The following is a 15,873-nucleotide window of genomic DNA, read 5'->3' as shown; positions in this document are numbered from 1 at the left end:
CTTGTTTACTTCTGTACTCGAAATTCTGATAATTCTGGCGAATGCATCAACCAATATCACTTTGACCAGATAATTCATTTATTTTAAATCCATTGTCACATTACTGTTTGAGGGAGCTTGCTGTTTTGAAACTTGGTTTTTCTGTTTTCAGCATTGCTACAGTCACTGAAGGGCGCAAGTACTTCATTGGCTATAAAACACTGTCAGGTGTCATAAAATGCTATCTAATGCAAGTTGATTGAATCTTTTGAGGAAGTAACTAAGGTTGATTTCAATACTTTAGCTGATGTGGTGTACATGGATATTGGCAAGTCTTTTGACAACAGACTGGTTGGAAATAGTAAAAGCTTATGAGATCCAGGGACTATAGCAAGTTGGATGTAAAATTGACTCAGTGGAAGAAAACAAAGGTTAATGATTGACTGGTGTTTTTTGCAGGGAGAAGGTGAGGACTGCAGATGCTGGAGATCAGAATCAAAAGTGTGGTGCTGGAAAGGCACAGCCAGTCTCATAACATCTGAGGAACAGGAAAGTCAACGTTTTGAGCATAAGCTCTTCATCAGGAATGCGGCAAGTCTTTTGACAACAGACTGATGAAGAGGTTATGTGTTAAACATCGATTCTCCTGCTCCTCGGATGCTGCCTGACCAACTGTGCTTTTCCAGTGATCAACAAAATTGCAGATAACATAAAAATTGTCCATGTGTTCAACAGCGAAGAGGAAGCTATGGATTGCAGGAAGGTATCAGGGAACTGGTCATGAGGGCAGAAAGGTGTCAAATAGAATTCAACCTGGACAGATGTGAGATGATGCATTTGGAGAGATCAAATACTTGCAGTGCTTTGAGGTTTTATGATCGACAAAGAGATAGAGAGCTGGAGGTCACTAGCAAGTTGGGTTCAGAAGTAAAGATGTTTCCAGCATAAGGCAACTTCTATTTTGTGGAAGCCTTCAGACCATCAGCTGTTTTAACAGCCTCAAATTACTCAAAGTCAGACCAGTCAGTGTTAGCTTGTTTATGCATCTTGTGGAGAGAGATAGTAACTGATGGAATCACACTTGGTGAATATACAGAGAGTTGCCAAAAGAAAACGTGTATGACCTCGACAGTTGAGTTAGAAATTTTAAAATGAAGAGAGGAGTAATTGGGAAAGAAGGGTTGAATTATTTTGTGTTGCCTACGATCAGATCTTTTAAAAAATTATTTTCATTTTATGTAATTGACTTGTGCTTTTTGCTAAAAGAGTATCCTTATGTAAATTATGTTCAATGACTGACCACCGTGGTAATGAAATTTCTGAACCAGAATGGTCTTGGTAATAGTTTATCGATCAGTTTCCACTCTGAAATCTGACCTGTCCCGTATTACAATCAGCTTTGATCAAAACATCACAGTTAAACAAATCTTAATTTATTTGAGCTTGCTCTCATTACTTTAATAAGAACCATTTTAGTTTTGCTACCACAGTTAAAAGAATTTCCATAGAAAGGACCTTCCTCAGGAATCCTAAGAACAGCATAACAGCAAATATTCTCGCAACAACCTGTTCCAGGAATTGAACATACTGAGGGAGAAAGAAAATTCCACTGAACTGACAATGCCCGTTAAAGGAACAGATACATTATCATTACTGATGGCTGAGTTTCTTCAAATTTATTTGTTTGGCCACTGAATATTTTGTGATTTCAAATGATTATCTGAGCATGGAATGAAATATTTTTATTTCCTTTATTTCAAAAGAAATGGAGTATAAAATTAGGGAGGTCTTACTAGGACTGTATAAGGCAACATCGAGAATATCGTGTACAGTTTTTTCCCATGTTGAAATATAGGAAAAAAGAACTGAAATGACATCACTCACCTTAAGAAACCAAGACCTATAAATAGAGAAACAGGGCCATACCACCACGCTTCACTGGAGACTGTATTGATGATATTACCTGGTCATGGTGACGAAACATCTGAAAATAAACCTTCCAGCTCAGGAGCTAACTTAGTAATACAGATTCTTATTTCACTATCTGAGAAAACATACTGGCACTTTGGCAGTCTGAAGAAGTTTCACTCAGCTAATGCCAGGTATGGGGAGAATCTGTCTTAGAGAAGAGGTTGAGTAGGCTGGGCCTGTACTCATTGGAGTTTAGAAGAATGAGGGGTGACATTATTAGAACATACAGGATGTGAGAGACTTGACAAGGTAGGTACAGAAAGGTTGTCGGACAGTCTAGGACCACAGAGCATAATCTCAAAGTAAGGGGTTGCCAATTTAGAACAGTGATCAGGAGGAATTTTCTCCGAGGATAATGAATCTTTGAAATGCTTTACTGCAGAGAGTTGTGGAGAGTGAGTATGTTTTACCTGGTCATGGTGGCGAAACGTCTGAAAACAAACCTTCCAGCTCAGGAGCTAACTTAGTAATACAGATTCTCATTTCACTATTTGAGGAAATATACTGGCATTTTGGCAGTCTTAACAAATATCATTTGTTAAGAATGCTTTAAGGCTAAGATAGACAGACTTTTAATCAACAAGAGTTTGAGGCCAAAAATGAAATTGGAGCTATGATATCACTGAATGATAGACAGACTTAGAGTTATAGAGATGTACAGCACGGAAACAGATCCTTCGATCCAACTTGCCGACCAGATATCCTGACTTCATTTAGTCTCATTTGCCAGCACTTGGCTCATATCTCTCTAAGCTGAAAGTGTATTGCTGGAAAAGTGCAGCAGGTCAGGCAGCATCCAAGGAGCAGGAGAATCAACGTTTCGGGCATGAGCCCTTCTTCATATACTCATTCAGATGCCTTCTAAATGATGTAACTGTATCAACTCATTCCATACATACTGTTGAGCTGAATGGCATATTTCTCTTACAACTTACCTTCTTATTAAAATGTATATTATATAATAGCACATAAACATGATACTGAAATACACCTCTCACCTTTTGTGTTTAAGTTTTTGTTTGCTATGTAGTCAGAATTGGGTGGATCAGGTCTACATGAACAAGTCAGATATATAATACTTTGCCAAACTCATTATGGCTGAGGGTTGGTGACATTCTCATTGATTAGTGTCTTTCCAAATTCTAAGAATAGAGATATAATTGAATAATGGAAAATTAACTGAAATTACTGTTAAATTATGATATTGTCTAAACTGGTGTCAAAAGTGCTGCATCTGTCTGCGATTGTCAGTATCAAAATTAGTAAAATTTAACATTGGTTTTATACTTCAATATTTTCCATGAACAAACGTACAAGAGATCTGCTGTTGGATTTCAGTGTGGAACTCTGCACAGTCATGTTCTGTGTAGCCAAGTATAACTCTCTTCAGTTGCCAGATCACAGCAGAGCCAAGGTGGTTTCAATGAAACTAGAATAGAGACTATTTGGCAGAAGGGGATGATCTTCTTTTTATTACCTGGAAAACTGTTTTTTTTAATGATACATTTGGTTAAATAAAACTTAATGCACTCCCTTAATTATAAAGGGAGAAACCCGGTCACTATTCAGCTCTTTATTATTCCCTGCTCTTTGTGGTAAGTGCAGTGTAGAGGCACCCTGAGATTATATGTTTTGTTGGAGCTAGCTGGAATTGTGATATTGTGAAATTCAGTTAGGCTTTTTCAGTTTATTACATTGTTACTTAAAATTAATTGTATATTTTTTTGTACAGAAATAAGTCAATGTATTGCAGAGGGGATTTCTTATCTAGTGCACCTTGAGTTGCTACTGCAGAATGTAACTATAGTGAGGGACTCGTGTCATGAATGGTAGATTTTCCTCTTTGCAATGAGTCAACTTGGCACAGTCTACAACTATCACTGGGGCAGAGAGAATCATACGGATGTAACAGCTAATCCAATTCTCTATCCATATTTGAAGCCTAATTTGGATGGGTTTCTTTGTCATTGTATAATCCTACATATCCTTTCTGTGTTTTGGCCACCTGATACACCCATGTGCAATAACAGAAAGATTTGCTCTTGTCTGTCGAAAAATTTTAAACAGTAGCTTATTCTTATCAAATTTGTTGACTGGCTTTCTAATACTAATAGTCTGCTTTCTGTGTGTGTCTCTCTCTCTTTTCCAGGGTGTGCTTCTTTCTCATAAGCCAAAGGAAAAAAATCGGATTGACAGTAATAATGAAAACTCTGTCCCGAAAGACTTTGAAAATATTGACAATAGTAATTTTGGGCCCAGAATGCAAAAGCAGAAGTTGCAGCCGGAAGTGAAGAGTAAAGCACCAACTGAGAAGAAAGCCAAGTATGAGCAGGTGGGCAAAGCCAAGGATCATTCATTGCTAGGCAAGAGCACCAATGAAGTCCTAAAGTATGGGAACTATCAGGCAAAAAATGCCAGCAATTTGCAACCAAACCACAAGACTGGGAATGTTTATAAAGATGTGGTGATTGGAAAAAATACACAAGAAATCCATTATGAGCAGACTCCCAGATGTGAAATATCAGGCAAGGAAGCATTGTCCGCACTCTCCAGGGCGAAAAGCAAACATTGTCAGCAGGAGATCGCTGAGCTGTATTGCCTTCATAAAGATGGCAAGTTAATGCCAGAAAAGGCACCTCGATTGTGTCCGCTGGAGGGTAAGAGGTTCTGATACACATTTTATTGTTAAAGGGATAAGCGACTGAGGATGAGCATCTGTCTCTTCATCATTGTTTCTGTTTCTTTCTCTTCCTCTTATTTCACTTGCCTTTCTTTCTGTTTCTCTTTCCATGTTCTACCTCTTTCTAATTTTGTGGTATCTCCATCATACTTCAGATGCCCTACTGTCTCTCACACATTTCTGTATCACTTGTTGAAAATAATTAGAAAGCAAAGCTACTGATATTTCCATTTATAAAGTAAGCTTCTCTAAAAAGAAAAATTGCTCCTACTTCAGGAGAGAGAGGAATAAAAGTAGATCTAATGACTACTTGACCTGATGCTTGCTGGAGACCAATTAACCATTAATGCCTGTGGGAATATTGCACCTTTTAAAGATAAAGCACACATTCTTTGCAGCATTGCAGAAACCATGTCGTTTTTCAGCAGTTGATTAAACTATTAAGCATTCTGACTTGTGCCCTGTGTGAAATTTCTTGTGTAGTGCTGTTAAATTTGTGTGATTTGTTGGTGAAAAATGAGAGATACTGTTAAGCTTTCTGGCCAGACCTACTGAACTTTTCCAGAAATTTAGGTTTTTATACTCAAATCCTGTTTCACCAAGCAATGATTTATGCTATGTACCAGCGCTTCCTAAAGTTTTGCCCCATTGTGACTCAATTTTGAGGCTAAAATAGTTGCAAAGCCTATGAGAGGAATGCTGGAAGGTTGGACAATACTTTGAAGCTTGCAATCCAGCTTGATATTCCAACACCCACTGTGGGAATCCCTGGATTATACAATGCCTGTGAGATTGACTTTGTTCAGAAAGGTTAGTCTTAAAATATTGTTTTTTTTAATATTGCTATTCAAGTCAATGGTATATTCAATTGGTGTAATCCAAACAGCAGGCATGACTAAGTGAGGAAACCTGTTTATTAATTATTGAATTGATATATGTGATCATGTGATCAGTTCAGAAGTGGTTATAAAATGTTAACATGCAAAGAATTAATTTGGAAACACTGCAGTTACTAATATCTACATTGATTGTATTTTTTATTTTGGGTTGGAAGCCCTGAGATGGTGAAAGTACCTGATGCTTTAGTTAGCACCCCACTCCCAGTGCCATATAGGACTAGTCAATGTGTTTAATGAATCCTGAGATTGTGATGGCTGTCTGGTCATTATTAACAGCATCTCTTTGGTTGCACAAACATCGCGAATTCTGAGTCAGCAGAAGAAAAAAGAAGCAGAATAGGCAATTAATCTTCTGTAAATAAATTCCAAATGCACTCTGCCATCAAAATGATGAAATACTGAGACGGAAATTTCCTAATGACAACTTGCAAATTCTTGATTGTCAACATTTAAGTGGAACAAAAATATAAGAAGTTTCACTTCTGAAATGTTAGGGGAAGCAGTGGTAGAGGGATCATGTCACTGGATTTGTATTCCAGTGTCAAAAAGTGTGTTGCTGGAAAAGCACAGTCAAACAGGCAGCTTCCGAGGAGCAGGAGAGTCGACGTTTTGAGCATTAGCTCTTCATCAGGAATATAGAACCCATTTTAATGTTCTGGGAACATGGCTTTGAATCCAACCATAGCACTTGTGAAATTTACATTCAGTATAGATCTGGAATAAAAAGATATCTTAATTGCAATGATATAACACAGTCGATTGTAAAAACCTATATAGTTCACTAATGCTCTTCAGGGAAGGAAATCTGCTATTCTTGCCTGGTCTGTTTCACAGGTGACCCCAGACCAAGTGCAATGTGGCTGACTCTGAACTGGCCTCTAGGTAGTAAACGATGGGCAATAAATTCTGGGCCAGATAATGATGTCCACATTCCACGAAGAATTAAGGTGTGTCTTCACTGTGTGCAGATTGACTACATTTCAGAAATCCTTCGGTGAGAAAATCACTCTTTGATGTCTTGAGGACATGAAAAATGCTATATAGGTGCATGTCTCTTATACTTAACATGCATCTTCTTTGAAAGAAAAATATTTAAATAAAACTCTTGATCACAGTGGTTTGATGACCTGTCTAACTGGGTTATAATACTTCAGTGTAGTCTGAGCTTGTGGAAAGGTGGTTTCTGCTTGTGGGAAAGTCTTTGACTAGAGAACATAGACTGAGTAAAGGATCGCTGAGTTAGGACAGAAACGAGGAAGAATTTCTTCCTTAAAGTAGGAAATCTATGGTGTTCTTCACTGCAAAGACTTTTGAAACTGAGTCATTAAGTATATTCAAGGCCACAAGAGATGTTTTTAATCAGAAAAGGAATCTAGGATTATAGAGAAAAAGCAAGAAAGTGGAGTTAAGATTTATCAGAGCAGCCAAGATCTAATTGAATGACAGAGACAATTCGATGGGCCGAATGGCTTATTTCTGCTCCAACGTCCTATGGTCCTATATTGGAATAGAAAAGAGGTTTTAGTGACATTTGACCTTTCTGTTTCTGCTACTTTGTTAGTCAATCACATAGCTACTGGCAAAAAATTCAGTGTGGACTGCTGGTGCTAAAAAAGGGCCCCCCAGGGGGAGAGCAAGGATGAAATAACAGGAGTTGAAAATGCTGATGATTGAATGCTGTTGACTTGATTAGTTTCCATTATTATTACTAATGTTAAAACCTATATAGTTCACTAAAGCTCTTTGGGGAAGGAAATCTGCTTCTGCTATTACATATCATTTCCACCAATGAACTTCTGCAACCAATAGCTATCTTATGTGCGGCAGAGTCAATGCACCATGGTAAGCTTATTAAAAAATGAAAAACAAAATGTTTAGCTCAGTTAAGAGTCTTGTGTCCTCGATATTCCTGTATTCTCTAACAAATTAATCAGATCTTTACTGTTCCGTATTTAGTTCTGAAAGTGTTTAGTAATCTCTGTCTGGAGTGGCCCCAACTGAAGTAATGTGTCCTGTAACTGCATTCCAGGAAAGATATGAAATATTGATGGGAAAGTTTCTAGAGACCAGGAACTTCCATTGCATGGATGGATGACAGAGGCTGAGGCTGCTCTTGCAGAAGAGAAGATTGAGAGGACATTTGATAGTGTTCAAAATCAGGAATGGTTAGGACAAAGTAGATGAGACAAAAACTGTTCCTGTCAGAGTGGAATCAGGAACACAGGAGGCACTATTTAAGGTGATTGTGGAAAGAAGCAATGACAATACAAGAAAATATTTTTAATACATTGAGTGGTAAGCAGCTGGAATATATGGCCTCATTTTGTTCTTTATCCTTTAAGAGAATGAAGGAGTCACGGCATTTGTTACCCCCATTCCTAATTGTCCTTGACTTGCTCGACTATTTCAGAGAGCATTCTGAAGTCAGCCACATTGCTATGGGTCTAGTGTCAGTTTTAGACAAGAATGGCAGATTTCATTTCCGAAAGTACACTGTTGAACCAGAAAGACAGTCAGTGGTAAGTGCCTGGCTATCATTTCCTGGGACCAGCTTTCAATTCCAAAAGTATCCATCAGATTTAAATACCACCAGCTCCCTTGGTGAGCTTTGTTCCAATGTCCCCAGAACATAATCTCCACAAGACTGGACTAAATACCGAAAGGCCCAGATTGGTTCACTCATCTCTCTTGAAAGAGAATTGGACCATTATCTGAAAAGGAAAACTTTGTAGTACCGTAGGGAAAAGGCAGAGGAGGGGCTGTAGGTGCATTGCTCTGGCAAAGACTCTTCATGATAGACTGAATGTTCTCCTGTGCTGTGTAACCATTCTGTAATTCTGTAGTTTACAACCCAAGGCTATGAGAATATGTGGACCTTCTGACAAATTTTCAACCAACAATATTGGTTATAAGTGGGGCAGTGTGGTTTGTGCTGTTGCTCCTGATTTCAATTATGTCAATATTTAGTGCACTTAGACTTGGATGCTTCTGGTACCGTTATTTTTAGAGTGACAATGTTGTTTTGCTAATGTTAGTTGACCACTTTACTGATGAGAAACAGGGAATGTGGACAACATGAAACAAAAACAGAAGTTGCTGGAAAAGCTCAGCTGGTCTGGCAGCAACTGTGGAGAGAAATCAGAGTGAATGTTTCAGGTCCAGTGATTTCCTTCAGATTTTCCAGCAATTTCTGTTTTAGTTTTAGATTTCCAGCATCTGCAGTTCTTTCAGTTTAATGTAGAATATTTGTCTGCCAGTGTATCCTTCTAGATTAACTTCTGTAGAGGACAATAAAAGTGGAAATGGAGGAGAGAAGGTGTTGATATTCTGCCTCCTCCCCAATTGAATCCATAGGATTTCAGACACACTAAAAGATATGGAGAGCTTTAAATTCGGTTTCTCCCCAAATCCCTTTGACCTAGCTAGTAGCAATTCTGTTATCACAAGCCTGACTGCCCCAGCACTTTGTTAATTGTTGGTGTATATTACTGCGTTGCATTTGATATTTTATGCTGTTTTGTAGCTAATGTCCAGTACCACTTTAACAACACATACATTAAACAAATCTGACCAAGATTTAAGGAAGATAGTTTTGAATTAGTTAAGCAATTGAAGGGAACTTTGTTTATAATCTTTTGAACTAATCTGCACACTTATTGATGATAATGATGATGAGCTCCTGAGATCAGCTGAATAAAGAAGTTTGATCATTTTTGGAACTATTTGGTTGATGTAAAAACTGAGTGTCTATTTTGGAGGTAATTGTCACTTTTGATGAAAAGCTGGTAGAGGATCAGATTAGACACAGTTCCTGACATTCCATTCTAGTGAAGTCAGTCGGGTGAAATGTTTGACTGCTATTTGTCTTCAGAGCCCTAGGTTGAAGAATAAATATGGAAAGCAGTCTGATCAGGCAGCAAGGGCTGTTGAAAAGGGAATACAAGCAGAGTCTGCCCCAACTTCCAGAAGAATCCGCAGTCAAAGTGTCAAATGTTGTTACAGAGACAAAGTGGTTTTTTAAAAAAATTCTAGTTATTTCCTGCTGCTCCCAGTCTCCACATCAATAAGAAGATGAGAAATACGAGCAGGAGTAGACAATAAGGTCCCTTGAGCCTCAGTCCCACTTTCCTGCCTTCAGCTATCCCATATTCCTTGATTTCTTTGATTGCACTCTGGTTGAAGTTGCTTCCTCAGGAGTTAGGCCTGTAAAGCTAGACGACCAAGCCAGATTCCACAATTCCACATTGTGCATTACTCTTGCCATCACAAAGCTGAGCATCCTCAGTTTTATCACAGGCAGATGTACTATGGCAACTTCATTTACTTTTGAAAGCAAATCCATTTCGAGTATGGAACAGATTAAGAGTAAAGCTTTTAATGAATAATAAGATGTGTGCATATACTACTGTATTCTTATAACAAATATGTTACTGTATCAGGGATTGTATTAGCACAATGTGAATCATGTTGAACCACTTGCTAGTACGATAAAGCTCTGCACCATATAACAAATGCCATTAAATCATGAAATTGTGATTTTACAAATGGAAATGTATTACGGTATTTGCATTTAAATAGTGAAACATTGAAAGAAATTAAGCAAATGTAAGATAGTACAAAAGGTTTAGAGGGTGCAATTATAATCTGGACTGAACATTCGACGATGTACTGCAGTTATGTCTATATACCTGGGAGGTTTACCATGCTTTTATATCTAATGCTAATGTAAGCATTATCTGAGCAATGACCCAGTGATTGTTAGATAGCTTTTAGCTCGCTTTTAAACACTGTCACTTTTAATATTTTTTTTACATGTCAAGGGGATTGTTTACTATCATTTGTTTGAGAGCTTTAAATTCCAAACTTTATAGAAATTGTACTTGAAATTGGGAGTTGAGATTCAAGATTCAGGAGGACAATGCTGTTTTGGAGTAGATGGATATACTGTAGGTCAATTAATTGACAATTGGTTTCGTGGAGAAAGTGAGGACTGCAGATGCTGGAGCTCAGAGCTGAAAATGTGTTGCTGGAAAAGCGCAGCAGGTCATGCAGCATCCAAGGAGCAGGAGAATCGACGTTTCAGGCATGAGCCCTTCTTCAGGAATGAGGAAAGTGTGCCAAGCAGGCTAAGATAAAAGGTAGGGAGGAGGGATTTGGGGGAGGGGCGTTGGAAATGCGATAGGTGGAAGGAGGTCAAGGTGAGGGTGATAGGCCAGAGTGGGGGTGGGAGCGGAGAGGTCAGGAAGAAGGTTGCAGGTTAGGAAGGTGGTGCTGAGTTTGAGGGTTGGGACTGAGACAAGATGAGGGGGCGGGGAAATGAGGAAACTGGTGAAATCTGAGTTCATCCCTTGTGGTTGGAGGGTTCCCAGACGGAAGATGAGGCGCTCTTCCTCCAGCCGTCGTGTTGCTATGGTCTGGCGATGGAGGAGTCCAAGGACCTGCATGTCCTTGGTGGAGTGGGAGGGGAAGTTGAAGTGTTGAGCCACGGGGTGGTTGGGTTGGTTGGTCCTGGTGTCCCAGAGGTGTTCTCTGAAACGTTCCACAAGTAGGTGGCCTGTCTCCCCAATATAGAGGAGGGCACATCAGGTGCAGTGGATGCAGTAAATGGTGTGTGTGGAGGTGCAGGTGAATTTGTGACGGATATGGAAGGATCCCTTGGGGCCTTGGAGGGAAGTAAGGGGGGAGGTGTGGGCGCAAGTTATGCATTTCTTGCGGTTGCAGGGGAAGGTGCCGGGAGTGGAGGTTGGGTTGGTGGGGGGTGTGGACGTGACAAGGGAGTCACGGAGGGAGTGGTCTTTTCGGAACGCTGATAGGGGAGGGGAGGGAAATATATCCCTGGTGGTGGGGTCCGTTTGGAGGTGGCGGAAATGACGGCGGATGATACGATGTATATGGAGGTTGGTGGGGTGGTAGGTGAGGACCAGTAGGGTTCTGTCCTGGTGGCGGTTGAAGGGGTGGGGCTCAAGGGCGGAGGAGCGGGAAGTGGAGGAGATGCAGTGGAGAGCATCATCGATCATGTCTGGGGGGGAATTGCGGTCTTTGAAGAAGGAGGCCATCTGGGTTGTACGGTATTGGAACTGGTCCTCCTGGGAGCAGATGCAGTGGAGATGATGGAATTGGGAATATGGGATGGCGTTTTTACAGGGGGCAGGGTGGGAGGAGGTGTAGTCTAGGTAGCTGTGGGAGTCGGTCGGTTTATAGTAAGTGTCCGTGTTGATTTGGTTGCCTGAGATAGAAATGGAGAGGTCTAGGAAGGGGAGGGAGGAGTCTGAGGTCCAGGTAAATTTGAGGTCGGGGTGGAAGGTGCTGGTAAAGTGGATGAACTGTTCAACCTCCTCGTGGGAGCATGAGGCAGCGCCGATACAGTCATCGATGTAGCGGAGGAAAAGGTGGGGGGTGGTGCCAGTGTAACTGCGGAAGATGGACTGTTCCACATATCCTACGAAGAGGCAGGCATAGCTGGGGCCCATGTGGGTGCCCATGGCTACTCCTTTGGTTTGGAGGAAGTGGGAGGATTGGAAAGAAAAGTTGTTCAGGGTGAGGACCAGTTCAGTCAGTCGAAGGAGGGTGTCAGTGGAAGGGTACTGGTTGGTACGGCGGGAAAGGAAGAAGTGGAGGGCTTTGAGCCCTTTATGATGGGGGATGAAGGTGTACAAGGACTGGATGTCCATCGTGAAGATAAGGCGTTGGGGACCGGGGAAGTGAAAATCATGGAGGAAGTGGAGGGCGTGGGTGGTGTCCTGAACGTAGGTGGGGAGTTCTTGGACTAAGGGGGACAGGACCGTGTCGAGGTATGCCGAGATGAGTTCGGTTGGGCAGGAGCAGGCTGAGACAATGGGTCGGCCGGGGCAGTCAGGTTTGTGGATTTTGGGCAGGAGGTAGAAACGGGCGGTGCGGGGTTGTGGGACTATGAGGTTGGAGGCGGTGGATGGGAGGTCCCCTGAGGTGATGAGGTTATGGATGGTCTGGGAGATGATGGTTTGGTGGTGGGAGGTGGGGTCATGGTCAAGGGGGCAGTAGGAGGGGGTGTCCGCGAGCTGGCATTTAGCCTCAGCCGTGTAAAGGTTGGTGCGCCAAACATCGTGGTCAGACATTGTGAGTTAAGGCTGAGCAAAGCCTGTGATAATAAAAGTGTCCCTAACCTATGAAACCTAGGTCTTATTGACCAAGTGTTTGTATTTACAGCATATAAAGACTACTGGTTGTGTGACATTAATTCTTTCCAATGATGTTGATTGACTTAAAAGTGTTTATTAGGAGCTTGTTAAATAACTGCCAGACACAGTAAAGCTGTCAAATTCCTGATGTTTAACGCTGGATATCCTACACATGTTGAACACTAGAGGTGAGATAATATTGAGCGCATCTATAGCTCAGGAAGGGAGTCCTGTCTTCGTACTGCATCTAGGATCTCTGATATTTTAGCCTATCAAAATATTCTTTGTTAAAAGTTTTGAGTAAAGTGTCTCTGATGATTATCAGATGTTCCAACTACTGCCACTATTTGGAAGCACTTTATATGTTAAAGGCTTAATATTTTTCTTGCATTTGGATGTTAAGACATGTTACAGAGATAATGAACTATCAAAGACTTGGTTTCTCTGGTTCTTATTAATTGCTTCAGTAATCTCTGTTGTTGCTGAAAATCATCAATTGCTAACATCTACACTGCTTCAGTGTCCCTTCGAGCTGCTTTATTGCTGATCGTATTCTTACTGCTTTCTCCAAGTAACAGAGATTATAGTTGTGGTACTGTAACCACCTATACAGGGAATATCCTGGTTTCCATTCATTCAAAAACAGGCTGCGTTAGAGACCGCACACAGTTGTCCTTCCTCCAATCTGATCAGGAAGCAATCAAACCTGTGAGAATGGAAGGGTGATTTAAAACTGTTCATGAGATGGAAATGAAGAAAAGATGGTATGGACTGATTATATAAAATAAGAACTGTGGATGCTGAAAATCAGAAACAAAATCAGAAATTGGTTGAAAAATCCGGCAAGTCTCGCATCATCTATGGAGAGAAATCAGAGTTAATATTTGGGTCCAGTGACCCCTCTTTAGAATTCAAGACAGGTTACCAGATCCAAAATGTTACCTATGGACTGATTATATTGCACTAGTGTTTCTTGTTCATGATTACTTCTTAGCAATTGTATTTTTTCTATTAGTTTTCAGTAAAACGGTTAAGTTTATACTTTGGACATCCATCCCCCTTTGTCCTTTTTTTGGTTTCCCTAAATGTTTGGGTTCTCTTATCACAGTACAGCAATTCTATGACACATTATAAACTGCTGGTTAAGGGGTACACTATCTGAAGTACTGAGTCCAGCTACTTTTGGAAGGATGGTTACACCTTTGAAGATGCAGAGGAGATCTACTAGAACAGTATCGTGGATAGAGGATTTTCACTATGTGAAAGTTAGGGTTATTGTGCTTAGAGCAGAAAGGTTTAGGGAGAGATTTAATATAGATTTATTAAAATTGTAAAGAAGTAGAGTAGATAAGGAGAAGTTTTCACTGACAAGTGGATCAGGAACTAGATAAGACTTATTTAAGGCTAAGTAGCTGCAAAGGAATAAAAGGGATTTCTTCTAACTTGTCTGCTGGAAAACACTGCCTGAAAGGGTGGTGGAAGCTGGTTCAGTCATAACTTTCTAGGAAAAAGTGAGGACTGCAGATGCTGGAGATCAGAGCTGAAAATGTGTTGCTAGAAAAGTGCAGCAGGTCAGGCAGCATCCAAGGAGCAGGAGAATCGATGTTTCGGGCATGAGCCCTTCTTCAGGAATCCTGAAGATGCTGCCTGACCTGCTGCGCTTTTCCAGCAACACATTTTCAGCTCAGTCATAACTTTGCAAAGATAATTTGATAGATGGATAGATAGATTTGAAGGGGGAGTTCTTGCAGGGCATGGGGAAAGAGCAGGAGAGATGGGACCATTAGCTTACTTATTCAAAGACCCCAAAACATGCATGCACAACAAAGTCCCATGGAAAGCAAGAAGATATTGCTGATAATCTGATTCTGTGTTGATTTGTTTTTGATTCAGTGCTGTTAGCTGTGGGATAATTATTGGCTAATGAAGCTAGAGGTTCTTATCTGCTGCTTCAACACTGCAGTGAAAGGTCATCCTAGATCATAAGTAAGTTTCTACAATTGAACCTGAACCACCAATCTTTCTGATTCAGCGGCAGGAATATATCACTGAGCCAAGACTGATGCCTTTGACAGGTTCTTGAGCAATGGCAGAAACTGCTTACTGTTTAAAACAGCAATGCAGCCTCCAAATTGTTCTTGTGTTTTTGTTAAATTGAGTAAAAGGTTAAAAGTTTGAAATTTTAAGTATTCACGATGTCATTTTTAAACTCAATACCACATTAGTTAGTGTCAAAAAGCTGTTTTTTTGCCAGACTATCTTGAGTATTGCTGTGAGGATTTTCTGAAATAAAACTGTACTTCATAAATCAACAGACCATGGCACCATATGTTTTGGGAGCATATTACACATTTATTACACTATTCGGCCCATCAAGTCTGCTCTACCATTCAATTGTGGTTGATATGTTTCTCAGCCCCATGCTCCTGCTTTCTCCCCGTCACCCTTGCTCCCCCATACTAATCAGGAATCTATCTATCTCTGTCTTAAAGACACTCAGTGACTTGGCCTCCACAGCCCTCTGCAGCAATGGGCTCCACAGAGTCACCACGCCCTGGCTGAAGACATTTCTCTTCATCCCATTTCTAAATGGTCACTCCTCCACCGCTAGGCTGTGCTCCCAGGCCCTAGTCTGTCCTACTAGTGGAAACATCATCTCCACATCCACTCTATCCAAGTGTCTAGATGTTTTATAAGCTTCAAGCAGAACCCCTCTCATCCTTTTAACCTCCGTCAAGCACAGACCCAGAGTCCTTAACCACTCCTCGTGACAAGCTCTTCATCCCTGGGATTGTTCTTGTAAACCCCCTCTGGAATCCCTCCAATGCCAGCATGTACCTCCTCAGATATGGGGCCCAAAACTGCTCACAATATTCCTGAGGAACAACAGTGAAAATGTTCACCTAACTGCTTTCTAAAAAAATTCTTTGAAACGAAGAATGAAGCATTCCTTCACTTTTCCCAATACCGTCACGCCTAATAACCTGTAGTCAGATGAAACTTCTGAAAGATGGAGTGGAATTCATCAATATATGATGGTGCGACAAAGATTAGCTTCCATTCGGGTGTCAAGAACTGACACATGAGGAAATTCTAAGTGCATGTGGGCACACTTCTCACATACAATCGCAAGGATTGGGTTTACTCTCTGTCAGAGGTGATAAGGCATGCTTAGTGGTTGACAGAG

General features: G+C 40.7%; 1 protein-coding gene across 1 annotated transcript in view; it reads left to right on the top strand.

Annotated features, from left to right (window-relative positions):
• xylt1 (xylosyltransferase I) overlaps positions 1–15,873 on the top strand; it is a 250,210-nt gene that overhangs the window by 106,945 nt on the left and 127,392 nt on the right. The window contains exon 2 of the mRNA XM_087997591.1: positions 4,100–4,607. Coding sequence (XP_087853717.1) covers positions 4,100–4,607 — 508 coding nt within the window. The remainder of the gene's footprint in view (positions 1–4,099; positions 4,608–15,873) is intronic.

This window comes from Chiloscyllium plagiosum, unplaced genomic scaffold, assembly GCF_037043375.1.
Source record: "Chiloscyllium plagiosum isolate Xiang-an unplaced genomic scaffold, Cpla_swu_hap1 HiC_scaffold_20, whole genome shotgun sequence".
Taxonomy (NCBI): domain Eukaryota; kingdom Metazoa; phylum Chordata; class Chondrichthyes; order Orectolobiformes; family Hemiscylliidae; genus Chiloscyllium; species Chiloscyllium plagiosum.
The sequence above is the reverse complement of the archived record's forward strand: the minus strand, read 5'-3'. Positions and strand labels throughout refer to the sequence as shown.